This window comes from Lasioglossum baleicum, chromosome 10, assembly GCF_051020765.1.
Source record: "Lasioglossum baleicum chromosome 10, iyLasBale1, whole genome shotgun sequence".
Taxonomy (NCBI): Eukaryota; Metazoa; Arthropoda; class Insecta; order Hymenoptera; family Halictidae; genus Lasioglossum; species Lasioglossum baleicum.
The window spans coordinates 2,559,921-2,574,319 of NC_134938.1; the positions used below are offsets into that span (position 1 = coordinate 2,559,921).

Sequence of the window (14,399 nt, forward strand, 5' to 3'; positions counted from 1 at the left end):
CTTTCCCACAAACGTCGCACTTGTGCATCGAAGACTGTTGCCCTCCCTCGTCGATCTTCTCCTGCATCAAGGCCGCCGGGTCGTAATGATAGAGTCGATTGTGCTCCTTCAGACTATAACGTCAATGCCATTGATTAGGCCACCTCAATATTTATAGCTTAGGAGGCTGTGTTTTCGTTGGAACACGCAAGTTTTAAACCTCTACATCTTTCTCGCTCTAACATGATTATTTTTGCTCAAAGTTATATGAATGTCACAAAGATGGTAAAAAAATATACTGTTCCATTTGTGTACACATACTTAATATTAATTTTTCATTTTTACTACTACAGTCTACCCGACCGTGTCGATGAGACAGAATATAATCATGTGCGTGCCTCGAGACAAACGAAATTTAAAGGGACATTCGTCGCTAGGCCCGTACCAAGTAATTTGTCTCCCTGCCCATTCATAAATTTCATGTTGCAAAATATGAAAGAATTCCTTATATCCATTTTTATACGTAAGAATATTAATCCTGGATTATAAAATACTAATGACAAGTATAGGTACTTACGATTAGAAATGTTTCAGAATCTTCTGTTCCGCTGTCGGATCAACAGGACACTGCCTTTGCGCGAATAAGTTTGAAGCACAACACACACAGCACATTATACAAAATTGTGACAGCGAACGGGAAGAATTTACTCCGACCACGGTCAAAATAGTACTGCGGTTGTCGCCTCGGTTTTTCGTGAATGGTTAAGGGTGGGGAAATGTTGCGTTTGTTAATTGGACGGCGCGGCGGTGTGTCGAACGAAGTGGGGAAACTGTCAAAGAAATTCCTTTTAGTATTGTCTTCGGTCGTCAATGACATGATTTATGAGGGTAGTCCGCTCGTCGCTTCAATGGGTCCGTCCCACGCGTTTTTTGTTTACTATAACGACCTTTACACAGGTATATCGCCTAATCCGTTGGAGGAACGGCGAGGTACGATAACATTTTGTAATACAGGATTAATATTCTTATAACAATGGATATAAAATATTCTTTCATATATTGCAACTTCAAGTTTATGATCCGAATGGACAGGGAGACGATGACGTCGTACGGGCCTAGCAACGAATGTCCCTTTAAATTTCGTTTGCTCGAGGCACGGACACGGTCGTGTGGACTGTATTTAGTAGACACACAATCAAATTTTGCAATAACTTTAGGAGCTTATATCTCAATAACTATTTGTTTGCGACACATGTGGCTCCTTCCAAACTCTTTCTCTTCTCAATGAGTAGAAGGTATTGATGTAAAAACAAACTTTGACAACAATTTTCTTTGGCATAAACAATTTTGCGGCAAGCTAGTTTCTTTTACGAATGTCCACCGATCCAGAGACCCTTTTTTACAATCTTTCTTACAATCTTAATCCAGCGACTCTGTGCAGGTGTCGTCTCGAAGTATTTTTCAAGTTCTATCTCTTAAAAGATTTCGTGCAATAATGAAAAGATAATGTTTTTCTTTCCACCAAAGATTGACACTTTATCAAAAGAAAAACTGTAATTAATCTAAAGAGACAAATACCTGTACACGTCATCGAATGTGGTACCGCAAGCGTTGCACTGTTGATACTGCATAAAGTTGTGCATGGTCGTGTGCGTCATCAGCGAGTCTTTGTCAACGAAATTCTCGCTGCAGATTTCACAGGTGTACTTGACGTCTCTGTGATGCCGCTTTGTATGCCTTTCCACGTCGATCACGTTCACCCCCATGAAACTGCACTGGCCGCAAGGGGTTGTTTTCGGTGTGTGGGATTTCTTCACGTGAGCGTTCAGCATGAATTGTTGCGGGTATGTTTTCTCGCAGGTGGCACACTTGAAAGGCCTATGGATACCGTGGACGATCCTCAAGTGAGCTACCAGCCTGGTTGCGAAGTGAAACTTTTCTTGACAAAGGTCGCATACTTTCTCGTTACCCTCGAATCTGCTGTTTCAAACAGTTTTTAATTATTTTAAACGATTGTTCTAATGCTCGTTAGAGCAGAGTCGTGGAAGAGACTGTCGTAAAGGTTGTGACACCGTATAAGTTGGGACAGTGCGTTTTTCTACGTTAACGCACTGGAAACACCAGTGTCCTGATTGTCAAATGTTTTTCGATTTATAAATAAACTTTTCACGAGCGTTAGAAGCAACGATTCGTGTCCTAAAAAGTTTTAGTGTTTCTTATTGATTCGTATTAGACTGAAAATTTTTCGTCTATCGTTGAAGGTAAATATATATAATTTGTTGGAAATTTAATGCAGTTTAAATGTGCAAAAAGAATTTTACTCACAACACTTACTTTTTAGAGTTCTTGGGATGTCCCAACTTATACGGCAAAATTTGTCGTTGTTTAAAACATTGTCCTTTGAAAATTGCTGTTATGCAGCGAAAATGTAGCTGGCAACTATACCTTTCTATAATTTATATAAAATAAAACTCACTTCTGTTCTGGGTCCAGAAGAACGTCGAGGCTCTTGATTCTGAATTCGTCGCAATCCTCGTGCTTGACAGGATCAGTGATCCAGTGGCTGGAATTAGGGATCTTTCATTGATAATGATGCACATTTACAAAAAGCATCATGAATGCTTTAGCTTTAGATATTGATAATGAAATATTATGTACAAATTCTCGTTGGAAATACGTGGAAGAACCTTTCGATGCTTTTGTAAATGCGAGTATACAAATATGGCGTCACATTTTATTCGAAATAAAAATTAACCATAATCAATCGTGTAACATTACAATTTTTGGATCAGATTTGGAAAGAATAAAAAGAGAACACAGGATTTAATAGTTCTATAAGAATTATCCGCACGGTTCATGATTGATAAAAGAGGATTGACTTCTTAAGAATTACTATGCCATACCTTTATTAACAATAGCAATACACAAATGATATCATAGACACTAAGAATACTTTTTCGCATTCCTTAAATTCCTAAATTTCTTTGGGCATTCTTTAATTATTAGGTATTGGGTTGACAAATAAGTTCGTTTGGTTTTTGCGATTTATTCCACTCTAAAAAACTGAACGAACTTATTTGCCACACAACAAATTAACTAATTAAAACTGTCAAAACTTTATTAGACACACGGTAAACACGAGACTAATTTTTTCATTTTTTTATGAAACTTTTAGCACCGTATTCGTTTCGTTTTTGAAGTCGGGGCCGAGATCAGACGAACGAGCCAGGAACGAACAGGTGTGCAATCGCCATAGAAGTTTTCTTAGGTCTGTGTTTTGTAATTAAAATGACGCGGAACATGATATACATAGTTACGACTATAATGAATAATCTCTTTCTTGTTTAATCGCTATCTTTCTCTACGCTCGGCACACTACAAAGACTGTAGCACCTCTTCTAGAACTGTCGCTCGGCATGCTTTATCATCTGTTTCGTAAGGACTCGAGCTGCGATTTCTCGTGTATCTTGCGGTGCTTCTTGAGGAAGCTGCCGGAGACGAATCCCTTTCCGCAATCGTCGCATTGATAGGTCCGTTCTCCGGAATGGTACCTGAGATGCAAGATCAAAGAGGTTCTCTGTGTGAAGCCTCTGCCGCACTGCGTGCAGACGTGGGGCTTCTCGCCAGTGTGTATCCGCTGATGAATGGTGAGGTTCTCCTTGCTGGCGAACTGTTTGCCGCACAGATTGCACATCGCGACCTTCTCGTTCACGTGGCCGCGCCGGTGCGCCATCAGCCTCCTCTTCGAGGACAGCACCGCGCCGCATAGATCGCACAGATGCTCGCTCTTCTCGCACAAACCGTGTTGTTTCTTCAGGTGTCTTCCGAGCAACAGTTTCTGGGCGAACCTCTTCAAACAAATCGTGCATACGTGCTTGTGCCCCGTCTCGCTCTTCGTCGAATCGACGGGCAAAACGTTCGCGTGCTGCAGCCTCAGATGCGCCATCAGGTTCTTCTTATACGGATAAGACTTGCTGCAGTGCTCGCATCGGTACACTTCCTTCCTCGTGTGAACGTTCACGTGCTCCAAGTACTCCGTTCTCAGGAAAAAACCTTTACCGCATTCCTTGCACTCGAACGAGTACTCCTTCGAGTGTCTCCGCCGATGACACTCGAGGTTCGATTTCTGGTTCGATCTGTAATCGCAGAGGTCGCAAGCGAATCGTTTCAGACCCGTGTGGATCAGCTTGTGACGAGCGATGTTCATCGGGCTCCTGAACGTTTTGCCACACTCGTCGCAGCTGAACGCCTTGTCGATCCCGTGCAAGTTCTTCAGGTGCTCGACGAGCTTTCTCGTGTGGCAGAAACAGGCGCCGCATTTCACGCACTCGTGGATCGCTCGGGACGTTGACCTTCGCATTCTGAAACACGGCCGGCATTGAAATTTCTAAGACTGTGAACGGCGCGGAATGTGCTCAGAGACTACAGATGTTTACGTTAATTCACCCTTCGCGCTACGAGCTTTTTCTCAATTCTCTTCCCGAGTACTCCCTATCGTTCAAGAAGGTCCACCACCATGCACAGCTTAAAATTATTGGTAACATAGATACTGTATTTTTTGGAATGATCGTTAAATAAAATGCAAACATCTTCTTCGGAGATGTCTAGCATTCTTCTGAGTAAGATGACACTAAACACGATATAATCTGAACTGTATTTAGTGGTTTCAGTGGAAACGGGCCAAATAGCTCGAGCTGCCGCTTGTCGAGGCAGTTTAAAAATGCTGTATATCGGCCGAGGCATTTAAAACAATTTTAAATGCCTCGAGACATTTAAATGTCTCACTCTGTATACATCTATATATATATATTTATATACATATATATGTATATGTATATAAGGTAATTGTTTATTTCTTTTGAAGAATACGAAAGAGATACATCGTTTAACTGCGCAATTGTATCTGAAATTTCTATTACATCTTTCGATAGAATGATGACATCACTTTCGCGACTACTGTTCTTAATACCTTGACAAGCTAGGAATCCGTATCCATAATATTCGTATCCATCTACATATTTTGTATAGTATGCGGTCACAAATAAAAACGGATAGACTTTTTAAAAATTTTTTTTTTTGAATAATGCATTGTCATCCAGTTCTGTGAGCCATGTAACCGATTTCAAGTCTCTAAGCTCATCAGGAAGTTAGTTTAAAATCAATTGCAAAATTTGCCACTGAACAGACAAACAAACAAGAAAGCGAGCTAATAAAAACGTGGTAAAATAGAAGAACATGCTCAACGTATTCAAATTACTAAGAGAACAAATCAATCTTTTCTTGCAATTGATGCAGACAATTTTTATTCCGCATAAGGATCCGCAATCTAAACTCTTTCCATCAAAATCTCTACGTGAGAGTTTCAAACACGTATTTAGGAACTGTTTCGAATCCTGGATTAGTCTATCACTTCCTGTTTCGGTTGAAGTAGACCCCCGCCATCCTCTCTTTCCGGATTCTGCTGACTCTGCTGCCTAGCTACTGCCTGCAATTCTTGAATGTAGTTCATAATGATCTCCCTCAGTGATATCGTGGGCAATGGCGGCAGTGGTCCAGGATGTAACTTTCTGTGAGTACTCAGACTCGACAAATGAGTGTATGCCAATCCGCAAATGTTACAGACATACGGTCTCAAGCTAGTGTGTATCAGTATGTGTTGCTCCTGAGCGGTTCTCCTGCGGAAGCATTTGCCGCAGAATGGACAGGAGTACGGTTTGAAGTCCTTGTGCTCGTTCATGTGGCCCGCGAGATGTCTTTTCCGTGTAAAAGCCCTGCCGCACAAGTGACAGGGGTACTGTGCCAAGTGCTCCTCGTGCTTGTTCATATGGCCCGCGAGATGCCTTTTCCGTTTAAAAGTCATGCCACACACCGGACACGCTATCTCGTTCACCTTCTCGTGCCAAAGCATATGCTGCTCCAAGTTGAACTCGGTGAACATGCTACGTTTGCATATTCTGCACTTGAAATCTGGATTGTTGTGCGCGATCCTCACGTGTGCCTTCATAGCTGGAGCATTTTTGAAAACTTTCCCGCAAATTTTGCAACTGGTGCACAGTGCATCGTTGTGCCTCATATAGGTGTGCTCCCTCAGGTCGTTCTTCCGCTTGAAACCCTTGCCGCATATCGCGCATTCGTAGGGAAAGGTGCTGCTATGATCGCCGATCACGTGGTTCTTCACCGTCAACTTGTCCGGGCCCTTGTACTCGCAGATCGTGCACCGATACGCCACCGGCTCGCATTTCTTGTCGATCCGTATCTTCCCGTTGTACCACATTCGGATCTCCTGATCGTAGATCTCGCGCAGATGTTGCTCACACGTTTTTACGTGCGCCGCCAACAAACTCTTGCGATAGAACTCTTTGCTGCAGTGATGGCAATCGAGGGGTTCGTCGAATATTATCTTTGGTGACATCTTTGATGACATCTTCAATGACATCTTTGATGACGACGGCGTGATTTGATTCAGCGATGGCCCATCGTCATCAGTGTCTTCTACTTTGAATTTTCGCACAGGGAAGCGAGCCAATCGGTTCGCTACAGCTTGTTTGTTGTCCGGATCCATCAGAGGATCCACCAGAGGATCGTTCAGTAAACTAAAACAGACCAAATGCGATCTCGTTAAAGCGTGACGCTTCGGGCATAGACTGTAATCATTAGACTGCAGATCTTTATGCAAAATCAAAATCGTTTGCATGAATTGCAAGACGTAAGAACACCATGGAGGAATTTATTTCTCACTTCAACGGTTTCATTGAATAATAAGAAATCTGTTTTGATATCGTTGAATGTTCTTAATCTTTCCAATGCCTTTGACATCACACTCACCCATTTTTCCTATAAATGCATAAAAACCGCAGTCTAGCCGAAGATTACTTACTTACTTGGAATATTTCACCTGATAGTTTCAGAAACGTTTAGATCTTATGAATACTAAGCAGTTACGGTTTACGTGGCGTGAGCATGAGTAATTATGGAAAGCATTAATTAGAGATAGTTGCGCTCTCTAATACCTCCGTTATTTTTGTCGATGCACACGAATGTCCATGGACAAAGTCATTCGATTCGGAAGAACGAGTATTGTGATATTTCTTCTTTCAGAGTCACCTTTTGAAAGATTGTTCCGTATAATTCTACCTCGTTATACATTTCATTGTTTACATAAAAACATTTTACAATTTCGTACAGAACACAAAGAATAATGTAAACTATTGTGATTTAGTTAGTTCAAGGTCATTCGAATATCACGACGATGCAGATCGTTGGACTCGTCTTGAAGTGTGTTACAATCGTACAAGATATAAAATCAATGTTAATCAGCGAGAGATGTTCATGACTTCTAAAACTCGAAAAAATCACCTCGAAAGGAAAAGAAGATCGTGTATCACAATATTTGTCGTTCCGAATCAAACAATTCTTGCATTAGAAAAAATGGCGGAGATATTAAACAATGTAAAATAAAAGTAGCTCCCTGTTCTATGAACGTCCCTAATTGTTAATATAAAACACACGTGAGTAAATTGCGTAGTGCTTACTTATTTTTAAACACTGCACGAACAAAAGTTTGCGTGTTATCTGGTGTGTGCGTGGTTAATTCGAAAAAGTAACCCTTAACGGGCAAAGCTTTTCGTAAGCAAAAGTTTATCATTTTCATAGTTCGTATTTGTTTCGAAATATGATGGAAATAAAATTTAGATTTGATCACGATACCGATACAATTAGGAATATTTAGCACGTTGATCAAATTGTTCTTCAAGCGAATATAAAATAAAATAAATGTTTCACAACGCGTCTGGAGCATAAGGAAATGGGACTTGCTAATATAGCAGTGAGAAACATTATCTATTGTTATTTTCGCTCTTTGAAAAGATTTATATATTTATTAACTTCACAATACACTTTCGAGCACACAAGAATTGGTACATAGTGCAAGAACTTTGTTCGTTTCACAATTAGAACGAAAAGACTTAAAAACGCCGATTTTTTTGGTGGGCATTTATCAGAAAATGAAGTAGCGTACATGTAGACAAAAATACGGTATCCTTAAATTTGGGTTCATAAAAGGGGACCTCTAATTCTCATTAGAAGTAATGTGTTCGTTATTTACAGTGCTATGTGAATGATTCTCACAATGAAGTGTATATGTTATCATTTTAAAAACACACAAAATAATACTTTTAAAGTGAATTTGGAAGATTTAAAAAAAATTGATATTGAAATGAATTTCTAATCGCGATCAACGCAACGGCTGTGGATGCGGGTACGAATGTGTGTGTGTGTTATTCTGAGTCGTCAAATAAAGATTTGTGTCCCCACTATACCTTCCCTTTCTACGACGCTTGCGTCACGGCCCGGTCACGTGATGTGCTAATGCGGTACTGGCAGGAAGAGAGGGTAACATTTTCCCCTCAATTTGAGTAAATTCCCCTTATTTGGCGACTCTGAATTTGGGTTGGGGACCAGTCGGAATCATAGCCAGAGTCAAAGAGTTAAGATCAAAGCCAAGAGAGTATTGGACAGCGTAAGCCACAATTCTTTTTGGTCAGAGTCGACAAAGTACCTATTTAGAATTAGTAAATGTTAAATATATGTATACGCGTATTCGATAAAACTAGTCGCCGCTTCAATTATTATCCCTACAACTGAATTCGAAGTGTTCCAACTATGAATTAAACAAGAAATATCCTACGGAATGTCGATACTTTTCTATTATAATCACGATAATTTTCCTATTACAGAGTATCTTTGTTGTTTATGTACGATCTTGAAAATAGTTCTCTTCTAATGAAAACATTCCGACGTTCATATCTTTTTTCTTCCAGGATTTATTTTATTTTTATCATTTTCATCATTTCGATGAATATTTGATGTATGTTTATGTAACCCTTTAAGACTTTCTGTGGAACCCCAGGGTCCCCCGTGGAACACAGTTTGAATAACACTGGTCTACAGTTTTCAGTTAAATCAACTAAAAATCAACTATGGTGGTGTTTTAACGTGGAATGACCCTATCCCTATAGTATCCCATAAGCCGTGCCGTTTCTTATCGCGTTTCGCGTTTGTAATCGTCCATGCTTTGTTTATGCCGTATTTTTATCGAAATTTCTTGCTATAAACATTGATCTCCTACTGCCTTGTCAAATAGACTTTATCGGGCTACCGCAGCGCGAACATGCACATCCCTAATTGATAGTTTTCGTGGAGAAAAACGATACGACTCGTGGGGTACGACTGAATGGTCCGCGCGACTGCTACAGAGAATTAATTTATCCATCGATCTCGACGGACTCGTGTTTCACGCAGCTGTACGCCACGATAATGTCTTTAACAATGCTTTTAATGGACACTACTGGCAGTGGCGGTAGTGGTCCAGGATGTCGTTCCCTGTGGGAGAGCAGGGCGGGCCTTTGCGAGAACTTTTGTCCGCAAACGTCGCAGACGTACGGCTTTTTGCCGGTATGTATGACAACGTGCCTCTCCATGGGACTGAGTCTGCGGAAGGATTTCCCGCAGATCGGACAGGTGAATGGTTTCTGACCGGTATGCACTCGCAGGTGTGCCACAAGCGAGCGACCTCGAAGTACTTTGCCGCACTTCGGGCATGTTACGCTCGAGCTCTTCTGCTCCAGGTGCCATTGCTTGTGCTGCTCGAGGCTCTCCGGCGAAGCCATGTACCGCCTGCATTGTACGCATTGGTAGTAGAAGCTGTTGTGGATGCTCCTCATGTGAGACTGCACGGCCTTGTCGTTGTTGAACGTGGCGTTGCAGATGCTGCACTTGACGATACGATCGGCGCAGTGCATCAGCCTCATGTGCTGGTTCATGTCGCTCTTCACCTTGAACCCTCTCTGGCAAATCTTGCAGAAGTACGAGTACTCGGTGCTGTGATGCCGGAGAATGTGGGTTCTCAACAAGCTCTTCATCGTGGTCTTGTAGCTGCAGTCGATGCACGTGTACAGCTCCGTCAGCTCTAGATGCCCGTGCTCGGCTTCGGAGTGCACGATCAACTCTCTCTTCAGTCGGAACGGCTTGTCGCAGGTGCTGCACGTATATTTGTACGACAGTATGTGCTTCAGCATGTGCGACTTCCGGTAAAACACTTTGCCGCAACGATCACAGTACAGAGGCCTGCGGCCTTTCCCGATGTACGGTGCCGGTACAACTTGCCTTCTCGCAGCTTTGTCTTTGGCTAGACGTTGATTAGCGACGTTCATCGTTCCTCCTTCCGATCCCTTGTCGTCCACTAACGTGTACACATTCTCGATTTTGAACTGGGAGAACTCGTGCATACTTGGAACGTCCCCTAAAGGGTCCAGCGGGGAACTAAAACATAGCAAATTCGGTCTTGTTAGAATGTCATGCATAGAGAGGTCACATGTAGGTTTAGATTGAGAGCTTACTTACTTGGAATACTTTAACGGCGAGGTACTAACGTGTATAGGGATATTGGGAGCATTAACGAACACGTAGACTCATTGTCATTACAGTAGTGCACACTTGAGCGTCCGCCCTTGTACACACTTAACAGGGTACTTGTCCCAATTACTGTGCCATAAAGCTAACTTGTTGATTCATGAATTAATTAATTATTTGATTTGATTTTGATCTGTTTGAAATTTATATTGCTTCTCACTTTCTTTTAACATTTCACATTAAAATCGTTCATATTTGTGTACCTCCAATTAATGCGCCTGTCTAAACACTGCTCCCTTCAAAAGTGATGTTCTCTTTAAAATTAGCGCTTTTCTTAATAAATACACTTATTCGTATGAACTGCTTGAATGTAAAAATTGGATTAGTGGACAAAGACGCTTAAGAACTGCTTATTTCGCTGTTTTTTTTTATCAGAAAATTCAACAGTTTTACGATATAATGTACAGCTTATATACTGTAAATTATTAAGTTCTGTTAAATATACGTTCCTTAGCTTTTTTAACGAGATGAACTCACTAATAGGGACAAGTACCCTAGTGGGGGAAATGCTATAGTCAGAGCCTGAGTGACGAAACGAATCTACATGGTGACTCTCGTAACTCGTCTCGTTTTATTTATATTTTATTTTTATTATTGTTCCTAGCATCGTTCAAGTTGTAAGTATAATATTATTTAGATACAATTGTGATTGTTATAATACGAGCAACATTGCATGAACATGCACGTTAATTAAAAAGCAAACTTAAAACTGTTATTGCGCTATTAAAAAATGAGGTCCGACGTCAGTAAAAAAAAAAACGAATTGTTTATTGACAGTATTCAGATTGTTCGTTTTACACTTGGAAAAACATGTACATTTTCAATACATTATCGAGTGAGAAACAAATACATGATATTCTTAAAAGTGTCTAACTTTTTGGCTTTCGAGGTTGGTAATTTTTTTAGAGAATGATGCTGTTTATTCCAGAAATAACACTTTAATATTTAATTTGTGCTCTTTATTTAATATTAAGTACAGTTTTCGTATACTAATTGTCGAAATAATGAAAATTGTTGAAGAATTGTGGATTATACTTTAACCGAATACTACATTGATCTTACTCATAACACTGCTTCGTTCGATCCCTTTCACGGTTAAAATTTCCACCTATTTATAAAAGAAGAGATTGCTGACCCGAAACGTCATGCATGATGCTGACCCTCCTTTTGATCTCGTAGGCCTAGTTTATTGATGAAGTATTTATAAACGTATATATACAAATTTAGTCTGATATTTAAAGTACTTTTTTTTAAATAAAGCATTACAGGAACTTATCTCGTTATACAGAGAAATACCAACTTTGAAAGCCTACGTAGCAGGGGTTGTAAATGGTTATGGGTGGAAAAATTTTTGCCCCGTTTGCCCCAATTGTTTCTACATCGATCCTAGATTAGTTTTAAAACAGATACCTACATATCACTTCTGCATTAGACTTTAAAATATATTTGCGTTGGATTTCAATAATAGAGGCCAGGGTACCCATGCTTATTTCAGGGTACGAAGGGTGAAAATGTATTTCTTCGTCCAATAATTTCGATAAGTCGAAAACAATGTGATAACATTCTCGTATTCTTCTAGTGTAAATCATGATCTCATCTTCTGTCAACGTTAATGGATTACTTTTAATCCATTTAGATTTAATACTTTCGGTGTCACTATGTAAATTTAGTCACCTACTGTTTGTACCTCGAACATCTTTGTAGTTTTCAAAGATACATTAAGTGTCTTGAGGAAAAAAATTTTATATAAATTTTCCTTACTCTTCTAGGACATTTTTCGGGATAACTGTAAAGAAAATTATACTCCTTCTTAAAGAAAGACTCCTTCTTGGCAGACTTTTATTATTATTATTATATATATCTTTATATTACATAAAATAGTTCTGTGTCACACAAAAACTCCGAATGGCGAAGCGAACAGTCCCCTAGCATAATATATATATATATTTTTATATATATTGTATTATTATTTTTCATTGAATAAGGCGGGTACGTAATCTTATACGTACTCTCTGTCCGTGACTTCGAATAATTATAGTCACTGAATTCGTAATGAAGGGAAAATCGTTGTAGATCTTCATTATACGAGCCTCATTTTACCATTCAACTTTGTCCTCAAGCCATGTAATGTATCTTCGAAAACAACGAAATATATTTGAGGTACAAACGTTAGGCGACTCACCCTGCCGCAACACACCAATAATATTTCAAATAATTTGATTTCAGAGGTGTCCAGGTCCGCAGTGTATTATTAACCCTTTGCACTCGGAGCTATTTAAACTCGAAAATTAAACATTTCTTCGAATCTAAAATAATTCCATTTTATATGATTGTTTTCATTTTATAAAATTGCTATAATACCTCGAACAATGCTTAAATGTTTAGTAACCGATTAGATACCAACGCATTGAATAATGTAAACAATATTTCGAATCATTATTCCCTACAGCAATTTTTAACAGCGACTCTGAGTCACCGCTCGAGTGTCAAGGGTTGAAACAAGAAAGTCGATGAACTCCAGCCGTATCGACGCACTCGCGGAGTGTCGTTGGCAAGTTACTCGACATCGATTGCCGAGTTCTTCATGATGTATTCCTTGGTGAACTCGGTCACGATGTTCTTGACGGAGACTACAGGTAGAGGCGGCAGTGGCCCCGGATGTCGTTTTCGGTGGCAGATGAGTCCAGGCTTTTGCGCGAACGCCTGTCCGCACACATCGCAGATGTACGGCCTTTTGCCGGTGTGTATAAGAACGTGTTGTTCCATGGCGGTTTGTCTGGTGAAGGATCTTCCGCAAATGGGACACGGATAAGGTTTGAGGCCGGTGTGCACCCGCATGTGTCCTTCTATGGTGCGACCACGAAGTATCTTCCCGCAAGTTGGGCACACGACCCTTTCTCTCTCCTTGTGCCAGAGCGTGTGCTGATCCAGACTCTTCTGAGTGGACAGACAGCGTTTGCATATGCTGCACTCGAAGGGATGCTTGTTGTGGCTGTACCTCATGTGACGCCTAAGAGCAGGTACGCTTTTGTAAGAATGTCCGCAGACGGAGCATATGACGGCAGGGCCGTCGCTGTGCATCTGATTGGTGTGCTGCTTCAGGTCGTTCTTCAGCTTGAACTTCTTCTGGCAGACGGTGCACGTGTACGGGTAGCTGGTCGTGTGTCTGCGGACGATGTGATCCTTCAGGATCCACTTGTTCGTGGTCTTGAAGTCGCACATATGACACGGATAGATCAACGGCCCGTGCAGCTCGGTGACGTGCACCCTCAAGTCCTTGGCCCTCGTGAAACTCCGTTCGCAGAACCTGCACTGGTTCACGTGCTCCTTGATGTGCATTATCAACGGCATTTTCCGCTCGAACCGCTTGCCGCAGTGGTCACATGCCAGGGATCTGGGTGTCGATCTCCTCTCTCGAAAGTTCTCCGGCGTGATTTCGTCGAGATCCTACGTGGCGCGCGAGAACAGGACGCGGAATGAATTTCTCAATTAGTTTCTCGGTTTATGAGTTTATAGAAACGTTTGTATCAAAGGTAATGTGCTCACAATTTTCACCTCGCAGAACTCCTCCATGGGCCCCGTGTCCTCCAGAGGATTCACCGCCTCGAAACTAAAACAGATTGAATTCGGACTGGTTAGAAGGCTGGCTCTTCAGTTACAGGATGTCGTTCTAGATGAGGAGCTTACTTACTTGAAGTACGTTTAGCGGAGGGACATTTCTCGAGCGCTTATAAATTCATTGGTATCGAACAGTGGGATTCTAGTTATTCAGAGTGTAGTCGTAAGACAATACTCGTGTGTGTGTTAGCAGTTGATACAGTACTCCCTTCCTATGAGTTTCGCATACAGTATTTTCTCCGTCGCTGTCGTATCTCCCGGTCTGCCGAGCGACAGTTCTAGAAAACGTACTATATTCTTTGTAAACGATTGGAAAAGGAAGAGATCTTCTC

The 14,399-nt window shown here is 41.0% G+C and overlaps 2 protein-coding genes across 2 annotated transcripts in view; both read right to left on the minus strand.

Moving 5' to 3' along the window:
- Window positions 1-4,346: 4,346 nt before the first annotated feature.
- The window catches only part of LOC143212765 (uncharacterized), a 77,150-nt gene continuing 67,097 nt past the window's right edge, over window positions 4,347-14,399 (minus strand). The window contains exon 5 of the mRNA XM_076431893.1: window positions 4,347-6,572. Within this exon, the coding sequence (XP_076288008.1) occupies window positions 5,378-6,572 (1,195 nt within the window). The 3' untranslated portion in view covers window positions 4,347-5,377. The remainder of the gene's footprint in view (window positions 6,573-14,399) is intronic.
- LOC143212775 (uncharacterized) lies at window positions 11,408-13,952 on the minus strand. Its single transcript, XM_076431911.1, has one exon. The coding sequence runs from the start codon at window positions 13,798-13,800 to the stop codon at window positions 13,006-13,008; it is 795 nt and encodes a 264-aa protein (XP_076288026.1). The 5' UTR covers window positions 13,801-13,952; the 3' UTR covers window positions 11,408-13,005.